Genomic DNA, 23,299 nt, shown 5'->3' with positions numbered 1-23,299 from the left:
TCTTTCAAGTTGTGATTTGCAGGAGCAGAATGTTTGAGTTTGATTAACAGAGCAGACCTGTTCATCATTGTTCTTAAATTTGGCAGACAGCAAAAGGCAAAATTACAATTTACATCAGCCTAGGAATAGGATGCACGTGCTTTCTAAGTTTAAATATATAACATCATACTGATGTGATATATTGGAACCTTATTTATTGTAAATATCACTCCCAATGTGCCTCTGTACAGTGTGTGTGGGTTATAATATATATAATTACACACACACACAGACACACACACACACTCCGTTTTGGTGAATGAACAACATTTTGTAAAAATGAGTGGCTAGTTATCCGCATTCGCAATTGTGTGTTGCACTAAGAGTGAGATCCAAAGCACATATTACATGCATCCATATCCTGAATACCACTGTCCGTGCTATGCCCATATCATGCAGAATATAGTTTTTCTGTTTTTATCATTGCATTTTGGTATGATTTTTGCCCATTTTCCTTATAATGCAGACACCAGAAATGTAAGTTGAAAGACCTATGTGTCCCACAGGAACATATAAAACAATATGGGTTACAATATGTTCAACATAAAATGGCCTTTTCTAGACCATTGTAAATGAAACCATACTTAAAGGAGTACTTTGCTAAAGAAACATATAGCATTGCTTTTCTTCTGCCCCAGATTTGAAACCACCCAAACTCTGTATTTCGTGGTTGTAGTTTCTGGTTGTGCAGATGCTTAGTATTACAATTCCCAAAATGTATTGCTTTCCCACAGCTGTTAATCAGTCCTCCCACCCTGCCTACTCCCCTCCCACAGCAGTTGCCAGTTCCCTGCCCAAAGCTGTTGTAGAACATCTAATTTTACTGCAAAATATTGCAATGAGGTCGCAGCACCTGCTGTATTTACTCCCTGTCTGTTCTTTCTTTTTATGTTATTATTATTAATAATAATAATAATATTATTACCTTTCCTAAATGTCCCAATAAAGATATATATATGTGTGTGTGTATATATATGTGTGTGTGTGTATATATATATATATATATATATATATATATATATATATATATGTATGTGTGTATGTATGTGTATATATATATATATATATATATATATATATATATATATATGTGTGTGTGTGTGTATATATATATATATATATATATATATATATATATATATATATATATATATATGTATGTGTGTGTGTATATATATATATATATATATATATATATATATATATATATATATGTATCTGTGTATATAATAGAGAGAGAGTGATAAAAGATAAATGGGCTGGGCAGAGATGGTGAGTCACTCAGGGGGATGGGACTAGAGCTTAAAGACAAGATCCAGCCATTCCTCCTGTGACATCAGAGCATGGTGCGGTATCTTGGGAGAGAGGGAGGATTCGGGGAGCTGGAAACAATATACATATTGTAGTTCTATTTTCCATTTCCTGTCAGTGATAAAGCATGCAAATGCACACTAAAGTCAGCCCTGTTAGTGATAATGCTATATTAGTAAGTAATAGGTCTTAGGATGATAATTATATATACAATATTTTCATACCAGAGTATCTCCTTAAAGCTATGGACAGATTCACAATATGTATCAGATCTTTCATTTCAACAGTAAAATCCCTTGATTACAGAAGTGCAGGCACTGATTGGTTGTCTAGTAGAGCCTGTAACAAGTGCTACAAGTTCTGTACTATTCACCTGTGTCAGGATGGTATACCTAGATACCGAGTAACAGCTGCTCAGTTTTTTTTTTTTCCCCCCGATACATTGAAGAAGTCCCCTTCTTTAAAGGGGTTATCCAGCGAAAATCATTTTCTTTCAAATGAACCGGTTTCAGAAAGTTATATAGATTTGTAATTCTATTTTAAAGCTCAGCTGCTGCATGTACTGCAGGAGGTGGTGTTTTCTTTCCAGTCTGACACAGCGCTCTCTGCTGCCACCACTGTCCGAGACAGGGACTGTCCACAGCAGGAGAGGTTTTCTATGGGGATTTGCTGCTGCTCTTGACAGTTCCTGTCTCGGACAGAGGTGGCAGCAGAGAGCACTGTGTCAGACTGAAAAGAAAACAACACTTCCTGCACAACATAAAGCAGCTGATAAGTATGGGAAGACTTGAGATTTTTAAATAAAAGTAAATTACAAATCTGAAAGATTGAAAGAAAAAGATTTTCACTGGACAACCCCTTTAACATATAAATTATTTGACAGCTACCACCAGCTCTTTTGGACTTTTATGTGCAGTGACTTGCTTTAGGTATATTAGCTATCTGCTTATTTTATTTATTTTAATCTTAACTTTTTTACTATTTTTGGATGACCTTTCTGGGGTTTGCAGAACCCATTACCAGTTTTTTTTTTTTTATAAAGTTTTGGTTTCGATACTATAGTTCTAATTTACAGTGGTTGTCCTGGAACCAGTTAATATGTAACTTGCGACCACTGTAGTATTGGATTTTATTCTGGCCACTAAGATTAATAATAAGCTGACACATCTGTTCTGTAGAGGACTTCTTAGCAGTATCCTCCTTATCAAAGACAGGATTACAGTGAAAGGTGACATAGAAAAGTATATGTAACCTGCCTGTCTTCTCTGCACAGGTGAAAAACTTATCTAGCAAACTCTCATACAAGTGTGTTGGGTCTGATGTGCCCCTCTGATGTCCATGAGGCTGGCTGTAAAGAATCTCGTTTAGTTCTTTTAAAGGCAGCTCAAGCATGTTGCCTGCCCCATGATAAAGTACTACACATGAAATAAGAAGAATCAGAAAACAAACATGAAAGTTTTATTTTTACAGTTTAGCATTTACAGTGTGCTAAGGCTGTGTTCACACACATTGCATTGCAGTACTGCAGCATTTTCACTGATATCGCGCAACACTGCAGCATTTTCACTGATATCGCGCAACACTGCAGCATTTTCACTGATATCGCGCAACACTGCAACAGTACAGCATGAAAACTGCATTGTGCAAACACAGCCTTATAGGTTTGCAGCTATAAATGAGCAATGTGGTATGTTTTTATGCACTACTTTGGTATTAGAAAATGTTATTTTGCCAATAGAAGTTCATTTTGATAACGTTGTAAAAAGATCAGTAATCCTTTTTCTGATGCTTAAATGATTTTCCTAAAATATAATGAATTCCTAATCACAACAAAAGTTGGTCCTTTAAAGCTGATGGTAGTTCCTTTTATTACCTTGATAGTCATAGGCAGAGTATTAAAGTACATGTCATGTCTCTTGTGATCTAATAGGCAGAAAAGCTTCAAGCAATGCCAGAAAGTGAGCGAAAAGCCAAGGCTGCAGCTGTCAGTGCCAGCAGGTTCCTTACACAAGAAGAATTCAAGAAAATCCGTGTTGCCCAGTTGGCGAAAGAAGTAAAGTCCGCACCTGGAAAAGCAGAAAAGAGGAAAAATATAGAAATAGACAGTGATGAGGAAGAGAGGTTTGTTTAATCTTCTGTTAATCTGCATACATTTAATTAGTAAAATGTCACATTTTTGCTGTGGTAACCCCGGGGATCAGCCCAGTTGATAACAATGGGTTGTTGTGTGGTTCTGCAGCAGAGCAAACTTCCTAATCATGGCAGAAATCCAGGGGTCAGCCGTGGATCGCCACAAGAGATGTTGGATTATAAACAAAAGTATTATTGTACCCCATTCCTCTACTGGTTTTGTCTAGTTGTTTACTAGTTTTGTATAGTTGTTTACTAGTTAAAAAAAAAAAAATTATTTTATTTTTTTAAGTGTCCATATTAGTCAGCCATAACAATAAGCCTCCCTTCACACTACCTTGGCCGTTTTTTGGTCAGGAAACCCCAATTTGGAAGTCGTTATAGGAGGCTTCAGTAAACCATTAGTGTTTCCTGACCGTAAAAGCGGAGTAGAAAAAAATGCATACTCTGCTCTTCTCTGGCTCCCGGCTCTGCGAGTGCACAAGTTAAATTGCATCCACAATTCTGGACAGTTTCTGGAACGTACATCCAGAGCTATTTAGAATTCCATATGCCCCCATAGGATTCTATGGGGCATCTGTGCTGGAATTCCAGACAATTAGAGGACATGTCCTATAATTTCCAGGCCTATTTTCTGGAACGGACACCTATGAGGATTTTTCCTGAATGTTGTCTGTGCCGGAAAACTGTGTCAATGCCCATTAGAACTCTATAAGAAATCGGAATTGATTTTTACTGAGCTGTGAAGGGGGCCGAAAAAGTACAATTAGTCCTGCAAAAAACAAGCCCCATATGTCTTTGTGGGTGGTGATGTGTGTGTGGGGGGGGGGGGGGGCTTTTAGAAGGCAAAGAGGAGAAAATCAAAATGCTAAAATTTTAATTGGCTGATTAGTGAAAGGGTTAATATATCCCGTACCCTCACAGTGGCCATTGTCACAAAATAATGACTACTCCTTTCATCGGTCAGCTGCTCTAATGCTTCAGCTGATCAGTACATTTATGTTTGGCTGCCTTTACACAGTGGATAAAACCTGGTGTGGATCATTATGAATTAGATCACATAAAGAATGGTTGCTACTTATACTCATACACAGGGTGTAGAATGGATTGAAATAAAAAAAAAAATAAAATAAAAAATAAGAACAGAATGAACTGCTTGTTCTTTTATACAGTCGTTTTTAATTTGGTATGATCCGTATCTGGCTTAGGCTTCACTGGTGCAGTAAAACTGCAACTAAACTGCTCTGTGTAACAGTCTTTTATAGGGTGTTCTTATAAACATGGAGGTAGATTTTTGGATTTGTTAAAGATGCAAGTGTAACCTAAGTGCGTACCTGCACTTATTGACTGTTCATGCTTCTTTTATTTTTAGCAAAGGTGAATTGCTGTCACTCCGAGATATTGAACATCTCCACAAAAAGCCCAAGTCTGATAAAGAAACACGGCTGGCAACAGCTCAGGTGAGTTTTATTATTATTAGTTTGATTTATTATGACAGATGTAATACAGCGCTTCAAAAAGTAGTAGTAGTTGGCACATAAAGCAAAATTTTACCTACCCCCTGAAAAATGTATCACTTTCATCTGTATATTGTATGTAAGCAGCAAAAGTTTTTTTTTTTTATTATAATATTTATTTCTCCTTCACATGACTACAAATCTAACACATCATACTATTTAAACCCCACATGGCAAGCATAGATTAATAAACAGGATATCAACACCTGAACCATCAAACAACAATGCCCCCCCATCCTCCCCTATCCCGGGCGAAGCGAGAGAAAAAAAAAAGACGAAGAAACTTGTTTCTTTGTAAGCAGCAAAAGTTGCTGTCAAATGCATCTTATATATATATGTAATTATATATACAATATAAAAGTAATTTTGACAGTCTGAGAGACGTGTGTATGCTTAAAGGGAACCTGTTTATTGTGATGGTTTAGACAATCTATTGCTATGATGTTTCACTTTGCGTAGTCTATAGCTTTATGCTAAACAAAATCTATATAATAACCTTTTGTGTTTGACCAGTCTTTACTCTATAATGAATTTCTTTTAATAGGCTAGTAAGACAGACCGAAAAGAATTTGTGAGGAAAAAAATGAGGATGAATCCTAATGCCAGCACCACCAACAAGGAGAAGAAAAAGAATAAGAACTTTATGATGATGAGATATAGCCAGAATGTCCGGTCCAAAAACAAGCGTTCATTCAGAGACAAGCAGGTAACGCTAACTAATAACTTGCAGAAAATTACTAATGCTGCCCATGCACATAAGGGGCATTCTTCCTGGCACTATTGCCAACATGCATGTTAATTTCAGTAGGCGTGCTTATCTTGTCAAAAATTAAAGGATTTCTGCATGCATTAAAGTGTACCTTTAAAAGTTTTAAAAACTTTTGACATGTCAAGAATATTGATCAGTCCAGGTCTGAGTGTTCAGACCTGTACCGATCGTGAGAACAAGCTGGGTGAAGACTGTGCTACTGTGCTACAGCGGGTCCCCTCCCTGCTCTGTGTCAGTGAAGAGTCAGGCTCCATAGACTTACATTAGTAACCCGACTTATCATGTGATATAAAGCCAGGAGAGGACCATGCTTAGCTCTGTCTTCTCCCGGCTCGTTCTCACAATCAGTACAGGTCTGAACATTCAGATGCACCTGAAATTTTTTCCACTACCACTCACAGTTATGTAATGTGTAACTTGCCAAATTTTTGTCCTTTTCCATGACTCCTTTTTTTCCCCTCAGATTGCTCTGCGAGATTCACTTCTGAAGAAACGGAAACGGCTTATTAAATAACAGGATATTCTCTTTCCCCAGTATTGTTTAGTAATTCTTTTTCCCAGCCTCAGCCAAGACTTTTGCACACCCGGTCAAGACTTTTGTATGTATATTGTTAAACGCCATTGGTGGTTATTGGTTTCTGAAAAATAAACAGAGTGAACTGTTATATCAGTAACTGTGTATTTATTTATTTGTCTGGCCTGGATTGTTTTTTTTTTTATGCCAAAAGTTATATTCATTATTTCATTTAATGATCAGCCATAAAATGAAATTGGTATTCAGTTTAAAAATAACTTTCTTACCTCTCCACACTCCCCTGGTGTCATCCTATGTCATCTTCCAATCCTCCTGAACGATACCTTTCAAGGGGTGGGTTATATTCATTGGCGTGGCTAGGATTTATGGGGCCTCATAGCAGAAAACTGTATTGGGCCCTATGAACCCCCCCATATGTCGTGACATCTCTGTCCCTGAACCCCACACTCACTTGGCCTATCACAACATTTCATCAATCTGTTGTGTGGCAGGAAGGCTAAGAGAATGCAGGAACACTGTGCCGGCCAGGAGGGTGCTGTCACCTTATGCCCAGGCCCCGTAGTAGCTGCGTGGTCTGTCATCGTGGTAGCTATGCCACTGGGTATATAAGACAACAAATGACCTGTCAGTTCTTGAGGTTGATATGTGGGTAGCAGGAAATATTGGCAAGTGTAAGGATCTAAATGACTCTGACAAGGGACAGATTGTAATGTTTAGATGATTGGGTCAAAGCATCCCCAGGTAGTGGGGTGTTCCCAATATGACGCTCTTCATACCTACCAAAATTGGTCCAAGGAAGGACAGTTGTTAGCTAGCTATATTTTCATGGGCACAAAGTCTTATTTGTGCATATGTGGAGCTTCTGTAAATCATCATAAACTTATGATTCAGCCCTATTTCTGGCAATTTACATACCTTGTTCATGGCATTTTGCACCAAATGTCTGCTTCTCAAGCTTCATCTCTAATTTTCAGTTGTCCCTCAGCTACTGCGCACACACAGAAGAGGAGATCCTGCTTATCTATGTCTCTACACACACCTTGAGAGCAGCACGGAGAACGTGTTAAAGCAATACTCTATGAACAGTCAAGTAAAAGTTTTTTTTAAATATAAATTCATCCGATAATAAAAGTTCACATGGGCACTGCCACTAAAAAAAAACTTTTGTTATATCAGAGAGACATCAAAAGTTTTGAGAGTTCAGACAATGACCAATCAGGGGAATGAGTCCAGGGAAGTCCACTCTCAGCTTATTTACTCCTGGCTCTGTGTTACATAACCTAGATGGACTTTGAATGCAAGTCTTGGGGGTCCGTCTTGGTCACAGACGGAGCAGAGAATGGAGGAAGCGGCAACGCGGTCGTCTCCCTTCTTATCCCATAGATCGGTCAGGGTCTAAACACTTTGACACCCTGATCGATAATAATTTTGATATGTCTCTCTGATTTTTTATTTTTTTTTTGTGATGGTTACTTATTATATTACCACATTTTTTTCTGTTATTTAAATGCAAAAAATTTTAACAAAATATCATTCTATACTAGTATCATGGAATGTAGAATTGCCCACAATGATTACATTATCCTATTCCTGATCTGATACTGTAAATGGTATAAGCACAAAAAAGCCAAAGTTCAAGATGATTTCACATCCCAGGAAAAAAATAGAATATAAATTGATCAAAAAGTCATATGTAAAAGTGGTGCTAATAAAAAAAAAAACACAGATTACGTCACCAAAAAAAAAAGTTTCTAATGGATTTTTTAAATGGTTTTCCCATTTAAACATGAACTGCGAAATGGATCTGGTCTGTAATTTGTTGCAGAGTATATTTAGGTATATATGATTAAGATCCAAAAACTCAGAACATGAATCTTAGAAAATCAAAATGACCTCACCATATAGGCACATATAGACACTTAATAGAAATACATGAATTAAAACCCCACGTTTAGGTTGCCTTTGCACATGGCAGTTCTTGTTTTTAGAAAACGGTCACTGTACTTTTTGAGTGAATTGAAAAAGAATGGGAAATGTAAAGGAATCGCTACTTCTTGCTGGATTCACTTTGGTTCGAAAACTGCTGTGGCAGTTAACCAAAAACCTGTGTGTTTTATGGCAGCCTTATGCCATTGGAAAAGTCAGTAAGCTTCCCAGGGGTGGACACTGTAGAGAACATCTCCTCCAGAGAGGCTTATGTTGAGTTATGGTAGTGTGGCCATATATTACTATTAATTGTGCTTTAAGGGGTTTTCCTTTTTCACACCCGCAGGATATGTGACAACTAGCTGATTGCTGGGAGGCCCCTAACAATCTCCAGAACAGTGACCCGATTAATTCTTGTAGGGAGCTGTGGAAAATATAGAGTTCAGTGTTCTTCATTCTAACAGGGGATATATAATTTTTTCCCAATTGTCAGACTAGTAAGACGGGGTTAAAGGTGAACTCCAGGCTCCACATAAAAATCTGGTGCAGGCAGCAAGGGTGTGTGGGAACATAATAGGGAATCTATACTTACCTGTTCCCATGCCCCCGCAGTGCCATGGCAACAGCCCTCTGCCGGTTTTCATTTTCTTCTGGCTTAGGGTCCTATTACACCGAGCGATTTTTAACAATTAACGATCGCAAACGAGACTGTTTATCGTTAACCTGAAATCGTTCACCATATTACACAGAACGATAATCATTAGTTACGATCGTTTATATGATTGTTCTTGCAATCGTTACTATGATCGTTTATTCCTTCTGATCCCAGAAAAACAAACAATGTGCAATTACACGGAACAATAAGTGAAAAAATGCAGAAGTTGAGCGAACGAATGTGGAATTACAGCGAACAATTAACGATAATTTTAGTTTCAGATCTAAATCAACAATCAACGACATACGAACGATTTTTCAATCGTTGCCTGCAATTACACAGAACGATTATTGTTTAAATTCAAACGATTTTTCACGCGATAATCGTCCCGTGTAATAGGGCCCTTACTGCATAGTCATGTCCCAGAGGGAAGTACCCGCTCAGCCAGTCAGTGACTGAAGCAATGCCCCGCCTCCAGTGTCGGACTGGGGTATCTTGGGCCCACCCTACATATAGCAGATATACCCAGTGCCAAACCTTTCACATTACTATAGCGACTTTGCACAGGGCTGTGTATATGACCAGCGATGTTAGCTCACTGCTGGTAACTTGTCCGTCACTCTATGCGAACAGTATAGGGTGCCACATAAGTTTCTTGAAAGAAGTCCCATTAAACTGACAAATCTCAGGCAGGTGGAACCATAATAACAAAAGTATACTTATACGTTTTGGTGCCCTTGTAGCACTTCCTTAACCCCTTAAAGACCAGGCCAATTTTCGTTTTCATGCTATGGTTTTTTAAAAGGGCCATAGCACTGTGCACTTTAGCATTATGAAAGTAAAATAAGATACAATTTTTTTTCTTGGGGGGGGAGGGAGTTACTTCATTCACCCTGATTGCCATGGTCCATACTTTCTAACAGTAGCTTGCTTGCAAATATGCAGCTTTTTGATAGCTTTTTAATACAATTCTTCTGGATTTGATGTGACCAAAAATGCGCAATTTTGCACTTTGGCATTTTGTTTTTGCACTTACGCTGTTTACCGTGCATGATCAGGAATGTGATAATTTAATAGTTCAGGAGAATACACAGGTGGCGATACCAAATATGTTTTGTTTCTTTATTTTTGTTCATAAAATAGCAAAAGGGAAGTGATTTAAACTTTTATTAGGGGAGGATTTTGTTTTTTATTAAAAAAAACTTTTTTTTTCTTTTTACCATATAATAATTTGAAGTCCCCCTGGGGGACAAAAAAAACAAGAATGGGAAGTATTGCAGAATTAATTTTGGGAGTCTTATGTATAACAGATGGTATAAAGTGGCGTCCATCATAACTATATGGAAAGGTATCTGTCAAGGAGCAAAAAGAGTAAGTGTGGTGTGAACGAGACCTTAATATGGTGCATTTTTACACTGTCTAGCCAAAGTTTCCACTTCTCAAGCTAATTGACTTATTTATTTAATTTAAAAAGGTACTCTGGCAAAAACTTTTTTACTTCTCAAACCAACTGGTGTCTGAAAGTTATATAGATTTGTGAATTACTTCTATTTAAAAGTCATCCAGTTCTTATCAGCTGCTGTATGTCCTGCAGGAAGTGCTGTATTCTTTCCAGGCTGACACAGTGGACAGTCTCTGCTGCCACCTCTGTCCATGACAGGAACTGTCCAGAGTAGTAGCGAATCCCCATAGAAAACCTCTCCTGCTCTGGACAGTTCATATCATGAACAGAGGTGGCAGCAGAGAGCACTGTGTCAGACTGAATAGAATACACCACTTCCTGCAGGACATACAGCAGTTGATAAGTACAGTTTTTTTGTTTGTTTGTTTGTTTTTTCATAAAAGTGAAATACAAGTCTTTATAACTTTCGGACACCAGTTGATTTGAAAGAAAATAATTCACCGGCGTACCCAATTAATTCTACTGAATTCACTAGAAATCAGATTGTCTCATTTTGGTGTAAAGTACTATTAGTGTTTTATGCCCCATGGGGGGGGTTTTCAGTAAAAGTCATGCGATTCTTTATCATGTGATTCCAGGTTTGCTGTTGAAGAACTGGGGAGAAAACACTATTTTTCATATAAGCATGACAATATTCCCCCCATAGAAGTCTGTGGCAAAAACACATAGCCTGCTATGACTTCACTAACCAAAAAAACGCCATAGCAGAATAATGTCCTGTGTATTGTGTTTCGCTTTTCCCCACTGACTATCAGATAACATCTGGTCTTTGCGTTTTTGAACCCCAAAAATGCCATTTGCCATATTTCTGAATAACGCCTAGACTGAGTTTAGCTATATAGTACATGAGAACATACCCCTCTCCCAAAGTTATTCACAGGATAAGGGATAACAAGACCTATAGAGAATTAATGGAGAACTGTCCCCACTGTTTATTTGAGGGGGACACGTTCCCCACATTCTCGTCACTGGGACCCCTACCAATCAGCTTGATATCCCCTATCCTGTGGATTTTGCAGGGGGAGGGGGCAGCTACCTAGGCCACAGCTGCATGTATGGGTGTGGGGGGTGTAATACTTTATCTTGCTTCTCATGCTGCCCACACACACAAGAGCCACTGGGTTGTGTATATATTATGTATATTTATGGTGGTGTCCATGTTGCTATGATAAGCTATGATTGGTGTGACCCTGTCACTTTAAAAAACCTTTTGAAAAACCTTGCAGATGTTGGTATAAACCTTGTGATGCATGTTTTTTCTTCCAGATTTTAGTGCCCCTTTAATCCAGGGATAGGCACATACATGCAGGAGTTCTACTATCCACTGCTCCATCCTACTTGTGCTCATTGTGCAGGTGATAGATCTGTGTAGCAGGCAGATGTCCAGCTTTATGACTCTGCAATATGTGATGGATCCCCAACTCCCAGACATAATAAGTTACACCAAAAGAACGCAAAATAAAGACACAACACATTGTAATCAGGTGCCAAAGGGTCCCAATTTTATTTAAAATTACATGACTCTAAAAATGGCAGACCCCCGACTCACTAAGAGTCACCCTCCAGCACTCAGGCGAGGAAAAACCCCTGTGAGGGAAACCTCGAGGGAGCCATGGCTGGAGAGTTGCCCCTCCCCTGGGCTTAGAGGGTGATATCATACTATAAATATAATAAACTGGACGAGAGAGAAATCTGGCTGCAATATCTGTCACCTTATTGATGGCTAGGCGGATGTATCTCTTCTCCCTCACAGATCCAGCTCAAGAAGGCGGAGACTCGATGAAGGGGTAGTCTAAAGCAGACCTGCTAGAACCTCCAAATTACATCAAGGGTAGGGGGCAGTAAAGTAGTCAAGCTCAAGGTCCTCTGATGCATCCAAGATGGCACTGATCAGGGCGCGGTGCATTGCTTTATGGAACCTTCTTTATGACATAAGCGCGTGTCATCACAGTGCACGGTTGCCATGGTTACTGCAGGTAAACACATCTGAAGTATTAACCCATTAATGACTGGCGATGTGCTTTACTGCAGAGGTCACTAAACACACTTGTGACCAAGCAAACAGCTTATGGTTAGGCCACACTAAGAACACGAAATAATATGGTTGGATGTGGCCCATAGCAACCAATCACAGAGCAGCTTTTGTTTCTCAAATTACTCTGGTAAAATAAAAGCTGAACTGTAATTGGTTGCCATGCGCAACTAAGACAGTCTATAGCAACCCATAGCAACCAATCAAAGCTCAGTTTTAATTTTATAAGAGCTTGTAAAGATATGAAAGGTGAGTTGTGATTGGTTGCTATGGGCACATTAGACTGTGTTTTGTCTCTGACAGATTTATAAAGCTGCTCCATTGCTGTAAAGCTTATGATGATGATGACTAAAAACACATGACATCAAGCTTCCCCATAATGCTTTGCAGTCATCCCTTCCTCCATACTTCCCAACATTTCTATACACTACAATTCCCAGCATTTCCTGTCACTCAGTTTAGCATCCCCTGGTATACGGTTATATACGGCGGATTTGTTAACATGAAGGAGACGACTAACAATCTGATGTAATTGTATGAGGAAAGGGCGGCCAAAGAGTATTATTAATAAAACTGTTGAAATGAATAGAGAAGGAGGGGATCCCTACCTGGAAATCCTCCAAAGTAAAAGAAAAGCAGTATGGGTGGCATGTAAACTACATTCCCCAGGTTTTCATAGGAAATTGGTGATCACCCGATTAGTTGATCAATGGAGAAACTGCACTGACTGTACAAAAGGAGCTGTGTAATACTGTGGGCTATTTTACGTTTAAACAACTAAAGAGGAACTGGTGCCAGAAATTTGTAATTTACTTCTATCAAAAAAATCTAATTCTACTTATTAGCTACCGTATGTTCAGCAGGAAGTGGTGTATTCTTTCCAGTCTGACACAGTGATATCTGCTGCCACCTCTGTCCATGTCAGGAACTGTCTAAAGTAAGTTCCTGACATGGACAGAGGTGGTAGCAGAGAGCACTGTGTCAGACTGGAAAGAATACACCACTTCCTGCAGGACATACAGCAGCTGATAAGTATTGGTAGGCTAGAGGGATTTTAGTAGAAGTAAATAAAAAAAATATACAGTGGTACCTTGGTTTAAGAGAAACTTGGTTTAAGAGCGTTTTGATATAAGAGCTCACAGTTTTTCAAAATTATGACTTTGTTTAAGAGCATTGCTTTGGTTTAAGAGCTCCCTGTACTGTGGGAGCGCGCATGGAGGAGGGGCATGGTCTGCATAGCGGGGTCTACAGCCCTGTACTCAGACCCAGAAGGTCTTCCTCACCTTCCAAATCATACCAGATCCACTTCAGGCTGGGGCTTACATCAGGGGACAGGACTGTAGAGGTAATCTCTCCATAGCTGTAACCCCTCTCTCCCTGGACAGAGATCGCTGCTATACTGTGCCCACATATGCCCTGCTCATTCCTTTATGCTCCCTGCAGTCTCTGTCAGCCCTTGTGTTTCCAATCCTCTCCATTACTGTACAGTAACTTATAATATCACATATTCTGCTGTTTCTGAATGTTTGTTTCATTTGTATTACCTGTTATTCAGAATAATAAATCATTATTTTTGGAGTGTGGAACCAATTGTCTGCATTTCTGTGATTTCTTATGGGAAAATTTGCTTTGGTTTAAGAGTGGATTTGGATTACAAGCACAGTCCCAGAACGAATTATGCTCGTAATCCAAGGCACCACTGTATATAACTTTCTGTCACCAGTTTATTTGAAAGATTTTTTTTTTAGCTTGATATCCCCTATCCCATGGATTTTAGAGGGGGGGAACCAGCTGGCCAGTGTCAGGCTGGGGTACCTTGAGCCCACCTGGGAATATGATTTTTGGCCCACCCTACTTACCACACCAGATATAACAAGCACCAAACTTTTCACATTACTATGGCAACTTTACACAGAGCTGTGTATGTAACCAGCGATGCTAGCTCACTACTAGTATTTTGTCAGTCACTCTATGCAAACAGCATAACGTGCCACTTAGTTTCATGGGACTTCTTTCAATAAACTTAACAAATCTCAGATAGGCAGGGGGGTGCAGGAACATAATAAAGAAAGTATACTTACCTGTCCCTGTGCCCCTGAAGCTCTTCCTTATTGATATCCAATAGCCACCAGCCTCCTCCAGCTGCAACACCACATACACGGCTGATGGATTGCACGCTCAGCTAATCACTGACTGGGGATGGACACCGCTGTAGTCATTGACTGGCTGAGCAGGCAATCCATCAGCCGAGTATGTGACATTGAGCTGGGGCCATAACATACACAGAACCTGGTCGAAAATGACTGAAAATGACTTCCAGCGGCTGTGGGAGAGAGAGCAGTCCAGAGGTACGGGGACTGGTGAGTATAGTTTCTTTATTATGTTTCCACACTCCACTGCCTGCCTATCATTTGTTACGAGACTTCTGTCAGCTGTAATTCGTGTTCCAAACTGCTGACACTGTTAGATGCTGTTAGGTCAAGAAGACACATGGTGCCTTATATATATAAGAGGAGTTTTTACTCACCGTAAACTCTCTTTCTCGTAGTCTTCATTGGGGGACACAGACACCATGGGTATAGGCTGCTGCCACTAGGAGGCTGACACTAAGAAAAAACAAAAAAGGTCGGCCCCTCCCAGCAGGCTATACCCGCCCACTGGCACTGAGCTAATTCAGTAGTGAAAAAGCAGTAGGAGGAGCCGAAACCAATAGAAAAAACAATCCACACTCAAAATCTGAAAACACAGGCCAACAGGCAACCCTAAAACATTCAACAAGGGGTGGGTGCTGTGTCCCCCAATGAAGACTACGAGAAAGAGAGTTTACGGTGAGTAAAAACTCCTCCTTTCTCGTGCGTCTTATTGGGGGACACAGACACCATGGGACGTCCAAGAGCAGTCCCGTGGGTGGGAAGACACAGAGAAGAGCTAAGAAGAGGAAGAAGCCACTGCCGCCCGCAAGACCTTGCGGCCCAGACTCGCATCGGCCGATGCAAAAGTGTCCACACGGTAGAACCTCGAAAAGGTGTGTAGTGAGGACCATGTGGCGGCCTTGCAAATCTGAAGAGCCGAGGCCCCATGACGGATCGCCCAGGAAGCCCCAACCGAACGAGTCGAGTGAGCCGCAATCCGGAACGGGGGCGACTTACCCTTACTCTGGTATGCCTGAGCGATGGCGGAGCGGACCCAGCGAGCCAGAGTCGCCTTAGACGCCGCTGATCCCTTCCGGGGACCATCTGGAATGACGAAAAGTGAGTCCGAATTCCGAAGAGACTTAGTCCTGGAAAGGTAGATGCGCAGGGCGCGAACGACGTCCAGCGTATGGAGCGCGCGCTCCCTTGGATGAGAGGGGGCCGGGCAAAAAGAGGGAAGAACAATATCTTCGTTGAGGTGGAAAGGGGAAATCACCTTGGGCTGGAAGGACGCCACGGGCCTAAGAACCGCCTTGTCCTGGTGCAACACCAGCAGGGGAGGACGGCACGACAGAGCCGCCAACTCCGAAATCCGCCTGACCGACGTGACCGCCACCAAGAAAACTACCTTAAAGGACAAGATGGCCAAAGGCACATCTCAGAGGGGCTCAAACGGAGGAGACTGCAGCGCATCCAGGACCAGGTTCAGATCCCACGGGGGAACTGGGTGCCGATAAGGAGGCGCAACGTGCGCCACCCCCTGGAGAAAGGTCCTGACCTGGGGCACCGACGCCAAGGGCCTCTGGAAGAAAACTGAAAGAGCGGAAACCTGGCCCTTAAGAGAGCTCAGGGATAAGCCAGAGTCCAGGCCTGCTTGGAGGAAGGCAAGGAGCCGTGCCAGAGAGAACGAAAGCGGTGGCGCAGAGCAGGATTCGCAATGACGGAGGTAGGCCCGCCAACAACGGTAATAAACCTTCGCCGACGCAGGCTTCCGAGCCTTAATCATGGTCCTGATGACCGCATCAGAAAACCCGCGTGCCTTTAAAATCCAGGTTTCAATAGCCACGCCGTCAAACGTAGCGTGGCTAAACGCGGGTGGCAGAGTGGCCCTTGAGTGAGAAGATCTGGCCGGTCTGGTAGACGCCAAGGGACGTCGGCGGCGAGATTCACGAGATCCGTGTACCAGGCGCGCCGTGGCCAGTCCGGGGCCACGAGGATCACCGGAACTCCCTCCACCTTTATTTTTCTCACCACCCGCGGCAGGAGCGGGAGAGGAGGAAAGATGTAAGGGAGGCTGAACCGATGCCAGGGAATCACCAAGGCATCCGAGGCCAGAGCCAGAGGGTCCCGCGTCCGGCAGACGAACTTCGGCAGTCTGTGGTTGAAGCGAGATGCCATCAGGTCCACATCTGGTGTTCCCCATCTGCGACAGATCTGGGAGAACACCTCTGGATGCAGGGACCATTCCCCTGGATCCACCCATGCACGACTCAGATAGTCGGCCATCCAATTGTCCACACCCGGAATGTGTACAGCGGACAAGGCAAGCACGGTTTTCTCCGCCCAGGAGAGGATCAGCGCCACTTCCATCATGGCGGCCTTGCTGCGGGTCCCGCCCTGATGATTCACATAAGCCACTGCAGTGGCGTTGTCCGTCTGCACCCGAACTGGGAGATCGCGGAGCTGTGCCTGCCAGTGCAGAATCGCACTCAGTTCGAGGATGTTGATGGGGAGGCAAGCTTCCTCGGACGACCAGGTTCCTTGAACAGTCAGGTCGTTCCAAACCCCTCCCCAGCCCTGCAGGCTGGCATCGGTGGTCACGATCTGCCAATGGACGGGGAGGAAGGAGCGACCCAGAGAGAGGCTCGGGGATCGCAGCCACCACTGAAGGTCTTGACGAAGACGAGCCGGAATGTTCACCCTCCGGTCTAGGGAGGGGAGCGACTTGTCCCACCGTGACAGCAGGAAGAGCTGCAGCGGACGGGAATGGAACTGGGCGAAGAGGATTGCCTCCATCGACGCCACCATCTTCCCCAGAACCCTCATACAGGAACGTATGGACACTGGGCGGCGGCTGCAAAGAGCTCTGACGTCGGCCTGAAGGGACTGCAGTTTCTCCGCTGGAAGGAAAACGCGTGCCCGTATTGAATCCAAGCGCATTCCCAGAAAAACAATGGACTGGGCCGGGATCAAGGAGGACTTGGGGTGGTTGATCAGCCAACCGAAGCGTGAGAGTGTCTCCAGGGTGATATGGAGGCTCTCCAAGTTCTGGTCCTCGGACGGGGCTTTGACGAGTATGTCGTCCAAGTAAGGGGTTACAGAGATACCCCGAGCCCGAAGAAGGGCCATGACGGGCGCCATGGTCTTCGTGAAGACCCTCGGGGCCGAAGCCAGGCCGAACGGGAGAGCCACGAACTGATAATGCTCTTCCCCTACTGCAAAGCGCAGGAAACGTTGATGCGGAGGGAAAATTGGCACGTGAAGATACGCGTCCTGAATATCCACCGAAGAGAGAAACTCGCCCGGCTCCAGAGATGCGATCACAGAGCGCAGAGACTCCATTCGGAAATGAGAAAGTCGGACATGACGATTTAGACGTTTGAGGTCTAAAATCGGGCGTACCGAACCGTCCTTCTTCGGGACCACGAAAAGGTTTGAATAAAACCCGCGGAACCGTTGCAGAGGAGGGACGGGAACAATCACTCCCTTCGAGAGGAGCGAAGGGATGGCCTGGGAAAAACCGGCCGCCAGGGCAGGAGACCTGGGGGGCCGAGAAAGGAAAAAACGATCGCGGGGAACGGAAACAAACTCGATCTTGTAACCTTGTGAAACCACTTCCCGCACCCAAGCGTCCTGAACATGAGCAAGCCAGACCTCCTGGAACAACAGGAGGCGGCCGCCCACCTGGGAGCCGGGTGGGGGAAAACCTTCAGGAGGAGGAAGGCTTGAAGGTGCCCGGCTTAAAGGGAGGGCGGGAGGCGGCGGATCGTGCCTGCCAGGAAGAACGGTTCTTGGAGAAACCGGACCTTTTGTTCTGAGGGGCCGCAGATTTCCCGGAGCGAGACGGTGGGAGCGACCGAAAGGAACGAAAAGACCCTTGCTTGCGACAGGAATCCTGACGCTTGGGACGCTGCTGGGGAAGATTGGTACTCTTCCCCCCCGTGGCATCAGAAATGATCTCATCTAGACGTTTTCCGAAAAGACGAGAGCCAGCAAAAGGAAGACTGGTGAGAGAACGCTTGGAAGCGTTGTCAGCTCGCCACTCACGAAGCCACAGAGACCGGCGGATGGCCACAATATTGGCTGAAGCAAAAGTCGAACAGGCTGCAGCGTCCAGAGAAGCAGAGCAGAAGTATTGAGCCGCGTCCTGAATCTGTTGTGCGAGGTCTGCTAATTCCTCGGCTGATGTGCCGGAAATAAGACCGTCCTTCAGCTGCTTAGCCCACACTGAAATAGATTTAGAGACCCAAGTGGACGCAAGTGTGGGTAGGAGAGAGGAACCGGAGGCCTCAAAAGCCGACCTAGCTAAGGACTCAGTGCGTCTGTCAGTGGAGTCCTTAAGGGACGACGCATTGTCCAGCGGAAGAGTCGTGACCTTGGTCAAGCGAGAAATCGGGGGATCCACTGAGGGTGGAGCTGACCAGCGAGCCACAAGGTCCTCAGGAAAAGGATAAAGAATCGACAAGTGTTTAGGCTTTGAGAAACGCTTGTCTGGAGTCTTCCAAAACTTGGAAAACAGGTCATCAAATTCCTTGTGACTGGGGAAGGTGCTATGGACACGGCGGCCGCTTTTATGGAAAAAGACCTCATCAGAGGGCGATGGGTCCGGTGAATCCTTCAACTGGAAGGTATCACGGACTGCGGCCACAAGGCTATCCACAGTGGAAGCCATGGGCGAAGCATCCTCAGCATCGGAGTTGAGAGACAACTCAGAATCCGACGGGTCTCCAGGCGAACGGGAACGCCTGGTAGGAGAGGGATGCGTAGGGGCCAGACTGGTTCGAGGGGAGCCAGAAGAAGATCGAGACGAGCCACGGCGAAGACGCTTGCGAGAGCGGCTCCTGCCGGGACGGACGCTGGAGGCCGCAGGACGGGACTGGACAGGCGCAGAAGAGGACGCAGACAGGCGATCAAGAGCGGCCGCCACCGACTGAGACAACTGAGACATCTGCGACACTGACTGGCAGAGGGAGCGCGCCCAGGCCGGGGCAGGCTCCTCAGACTCCGGAGGGGGGTCCTGAGCAGGATCCATGGAGAGAGACGAGCTGGACTGCATGGAACAGGCAGCGCAGAGTGGCTGAGAGTGGCCAAAAGCAGATTTAGTGTTACAAGACGTACAGAAATAGTAGGTAACAGAGGAAGGAGGAGGGTGCTGGCGGCGTGTGGAATCAGATCTTGAGTCAGACATAATGCCAATCAAGAATCTATAAATATATATATATATATATATATATATATATATATATATATATATATATCATATATCTGTAAATACAAATATATAGTAGGAAAAAAACAGCCAGCTAGTGTGTTCCTTCAGTATACAGCTGTTGGAGGCTGAAGAAACCAGGCCTGCAGAGTAACAGAATACACAGTGAGGATACTCAGAGGAAAAACTGAGGAAAACAGGCAGAACTAGTCCCAGAGGAGCTTACCAGGAACAAGGATCAGAGATGGCAGAGGTCCGATCAGGGCACAGAGGCTGCTGAGGGAGGCTGGGGGTTGTAGTCCCACGGCTGAATCTCCTAGACCGAGGCGCTGCGCAGTCTGAAGATTGCTGCACCGACCGGGCCGTCTGGATGACGCGCTACGTGCGTGGTGACGTCAGGCGCTGGCCCGCGCGGGAGAAAAGACCGCGCGCGGGAAATACGAAAGATACAGGAAGAAGGAGAATGGCGCCCGAGCAGAGGACTGCAAGAGCCGAGACCGCGACCAGGAAGCGAAGGCCGTAAACCGGAAGTCGCGGTCCCGACAGAAGAGAAGGCCCCGCGCCCGGATCGTAAGCCCGGCACCCGCAGCACCCCCGCATGCGGTGAACGGAACGCCGCAGGGCTAAGTAGAGGCACAGGGGGCCCGGAGCTAGAGGAGAATGGAGAATCCGACGGATCTCCGGAGGGAAACGAAGACCACCCTGGGAGGGAGAAGGGGGAGGGGGATCGCGGGACCCGTGGATGCAGGGACCATAGCCCTGAGAGAGAGAGAAGCGCAGGGAAGCACCTACTTACCCCGACGCTGTCTTGGTCCATCTCCTCTTCTGCCGGCACTGTGCCGCGCTGCCGCGCTCAACTTAGGGAGGCTGGGCGGGCAGGGGCTGGCGGAGTAGATCCGCATGAAGGAGCAACAGACAGCAGAGCTAGTCTGTGTCCTGGGCGCTGGGTCCGGCCGGTGGCAACCTAGGGTAAACAGCCCCTTTCCAGTTAGGTTCTGTGCCCTGGTTGCATAGGGGGGGGATCAGGGTGAGTCTTTGGTGACCCACCGTGCCCCGACCTGTAAGGAGGAAAAAATTTGTAATCTTAAGCAAAAAACAAGCAGAAACTGGTCTGGAGTAACCAGACCTGCGTCTGCCTCCTACTGACACTAAGCTAAACTGAATTAGCTCAGTGCCAGTGGGCGGGTATAGCCTGCTGGGAGGGGCCGACCTTTTTTGTTTTTTCTTAGTGTCAGCCTCCTAGTGGCAGCAGCCTATACCCATGGTGTCTGTGTCCCCCAATAAGACGCACGAGAAATATATATTTGTCTGTGCTTCTATAGCATAGAAATAGTTTTTATTTTCTGGTAGAAAGACTCAGACAGGGAGGCCCACCTCCTGTCAGGGGCCCAACAAGGGCTGGTGACACAGGGACAGGTAAGTATAGATTCTTTACTATGTTCCATCCATCCCCTGCCCACACCAGATTTTAACATAGGCTTGGAATTCTCCTTCAACATATATTCCTATTCGCCTTCACGTTTGACCATGACATATCATATCATGTCAAATCCTTAGCTGTCACTGGCTGAACTGGTGTGGGTTGTATGTCCACGGTATAAGCCCAATTAGAGTGGCACTTTATGGAGGGTACAAGAGATGTTTGTAAACCAACCTAGAAAATATGACACAGAGATCGGGCAAGCAGTGGTAGGGGCTATCCCTCAGAGACCACCGCAGAATAGGCAAAAGACATCTCTTTGGCATAACCAAAGTTTCAAACTTAAGGCGCATTTTCAAGTTCCTGGCCCAGTGTACGGACCACTCAGAATGCAAGCTGGGCACAAGGACAGTGGAGTTACATTGTTCTTATTTTAATAATAATCACTATTGCTGTGGTAAAAATAGTATCCAAGTAGAAAAGAACATTACATTTATAGTCATAAGGTCATATTGTTTAATAAGCTAATTTAAGTGTTCCTTGGCATAACTTTTTACTAATGTGCAAAGATAACAACTGTAACAATGCAACAGACTTCATGCTTTGTTCCTGTTCCTAAAGTCACCTTAACCTTTCACTACCTTCTCCTGTAAACCACTCCTCTAAGCACTCATGCCCTATAAATAGTTTTTGGAGGCCAGTGCAGTATCTATTGCCTTAGAACAACATAGGAATCCTTTTTTCATTCAATTATTTTTTTGTTTGTTTGGGTGTGTGATAAGACTTCCTTCGCTTGCCATGGTTTGGCTATACTTACTGTGGTTATATGCTTTGACCACCTCCGCATGTTGCAAGCAGTCCCCCGATATACTATTGACCTGTACCAAAAGCCTGAAAAGCGCTGAGAGACAATCTTGGAAGATTACTGCAAACACCTGCAGAAAGTTGCCAAAAAGGTTTTATCGTAAGTGATTTTCGATACTTGTAAAAAATACACATAAGAATGGGCAGAATAATGCACTAGACTTCTGAACAGTATATCATTGAAATACATGTGTTAACTGAAGCGTGGTCTGTGACCTTCTCTTTCAGAGTTTTCCTTTCTTATGAAAAACAACTAATCCACAGGCTTTTAGAGAGGTATATTCTGAATCACCCTCATACCTATGCCAAAGAATTGCAAGGCATTGCCAAAGGACTAAATATGAGTGTCGGAGATGTTACTTTATTGAACCTTTACTTTGAAACTTTTCTGTAAGTTTTTTTTTTTATAAGGAGTTTATGTATAGTTGACTGTGTATTGTATATGTAGACAGTAGTCATACAGATTTTTCAGTTTACATAATCATAGTAAAACCCATACAACAGGGGGGCGTGGCTTGAGCATGGCCGGGTGAAGACGTGCCTGACCGCAGCTCCGGGCCCCGCGCTACATTAACGGGACTTACCCCTCACCACCGCCTCAGCGTTATGCCCACTGGGGGCAAGAAGACACCCGCCACCAAGCCGGTCAACCCCCGCCACTCCATAGATCGATTTGTCCGGGCGGCACCGAGCGTTTCCCCGTCCTCCCCACAGCACACCAAGATGGCTGCCGCGCCTGCTACCCGCCGCGCCACACAGAAGACTGCTCCTGTGTTCCCGGAGCTAAGCCAGCCACTGCCCGCTGTCCTCCGCACCCCGCAGAGAGACGACATGACGCCATCGGCAGCCACCGAGCAACACCCGCTGGATTCTACGGCCTCTGCTGCCCTGCTCGCTGAGGTACGGTCCCTGCTTCAGGCCCTTCCCACCAGAGAGGAGCTCGCCTCGCAGCTGGGGCGCATGGAGGAACGCCGCGCCGGCGATATGGCGGAGCTCAAGGCGTCCCTCTCCTCTGTCACGGCAGCAGTGACCGGGCTGGAAGCTAGGCAGGATGCCACAAATCAGTCACTGGCCTCCATAACCCCCCGCCTAGACTCTCATGACTTGCTTCTGCGGGACCTGATTGCCCACGTGGATGACCTCGAGAATCGGGGTCGCCGCAATAACGTAAAGATCCGCGGGCTGCCCGAGGACATTGGACCGGACCGCCTCACCCGAGCGGTTAAATTTATCTTCAACCGGTACCTAGGGGACCCCACAGACACCCACATTGAGCTGGACCGTACCCATAGAGTGGC

At 44.7% G+C, this 23,299-nt stretch overlaps 2 protein-coding genes across 4 annotated transcripts in view; both read left to right on the top strand.

The window, feature by feature from the left end:
* Window positions 1-6,436, top strand: part of SDAD1 (SDA1 domain containing 1) — a 35,511-nt gene extending 29,075 nt beyond the window's left edge. For both annotated transcript variants that reach the window (XM_069976742.1, XM_069976741.1), the window contains exons 19-22: window positions 3,281-3,471; window positions 4,853-4,940; window positions 5,542-5,703; window positions 6,230-6,436. In XM_069976742.1, the coding sequence (XP_069832843.1) occupies window positions 3,281-3,471; window positions 4,853-4,940; window positions 5,542-5,703; window positions 6,230-6,280 (492 nt within the window). In that variant the 3' untranslated portion in view covers window positions 6,281-6,436. The remainder of the gene's footprint in view (window positions 1-3,280; window positions 3,472-4,852; window positions 4,941-5,541; window positions 5,704-6,229) is intronic.
* Window positions 6,437-22,242: 15,806 nt separating this feature from the next.
* The window catches only part of LOC138796981 (N-acylethanolamine-hydrolyzing acid amidase-like), a 44,343-nt gene continuing 43,286 nt past the window's right edge, over window positions 22,243-23,299 (top strand). For both annotated transcript variants that reach the window (XM_069976739.1, XM_069976740.1), the window contains exon 1: window positions 22,243-22,391. The gene's annotated coding sequence lies outside the window, so the exon portion shown is untranslated. The remainder of the gene's footprint in view (window positions 22,392-23,299) is intronic.

The sequence above is a fragment of the Dendropsophus ebraccatus genome, chromosome 7 (assembly GCF_027789765.1).
Source record: "Dendropsophus ebraccatus isolate aDenEbr1 chromosome 7, aDenEbr1.pat, whole genome shotgun sequence".
Classification (NCBI taxonomy): domain Eukaryota; kingdom Metazoa; phylum Chordata; class Amphibia; order Anura; family Hylidae; genus Dendropsophus; species Dendropsophus ebraccatus.
The sequence above is the reverse complement of the archived record's forward strand: the minus strand, read 5'-3'. Positions and strand labels throughout refer to the sequence as shown.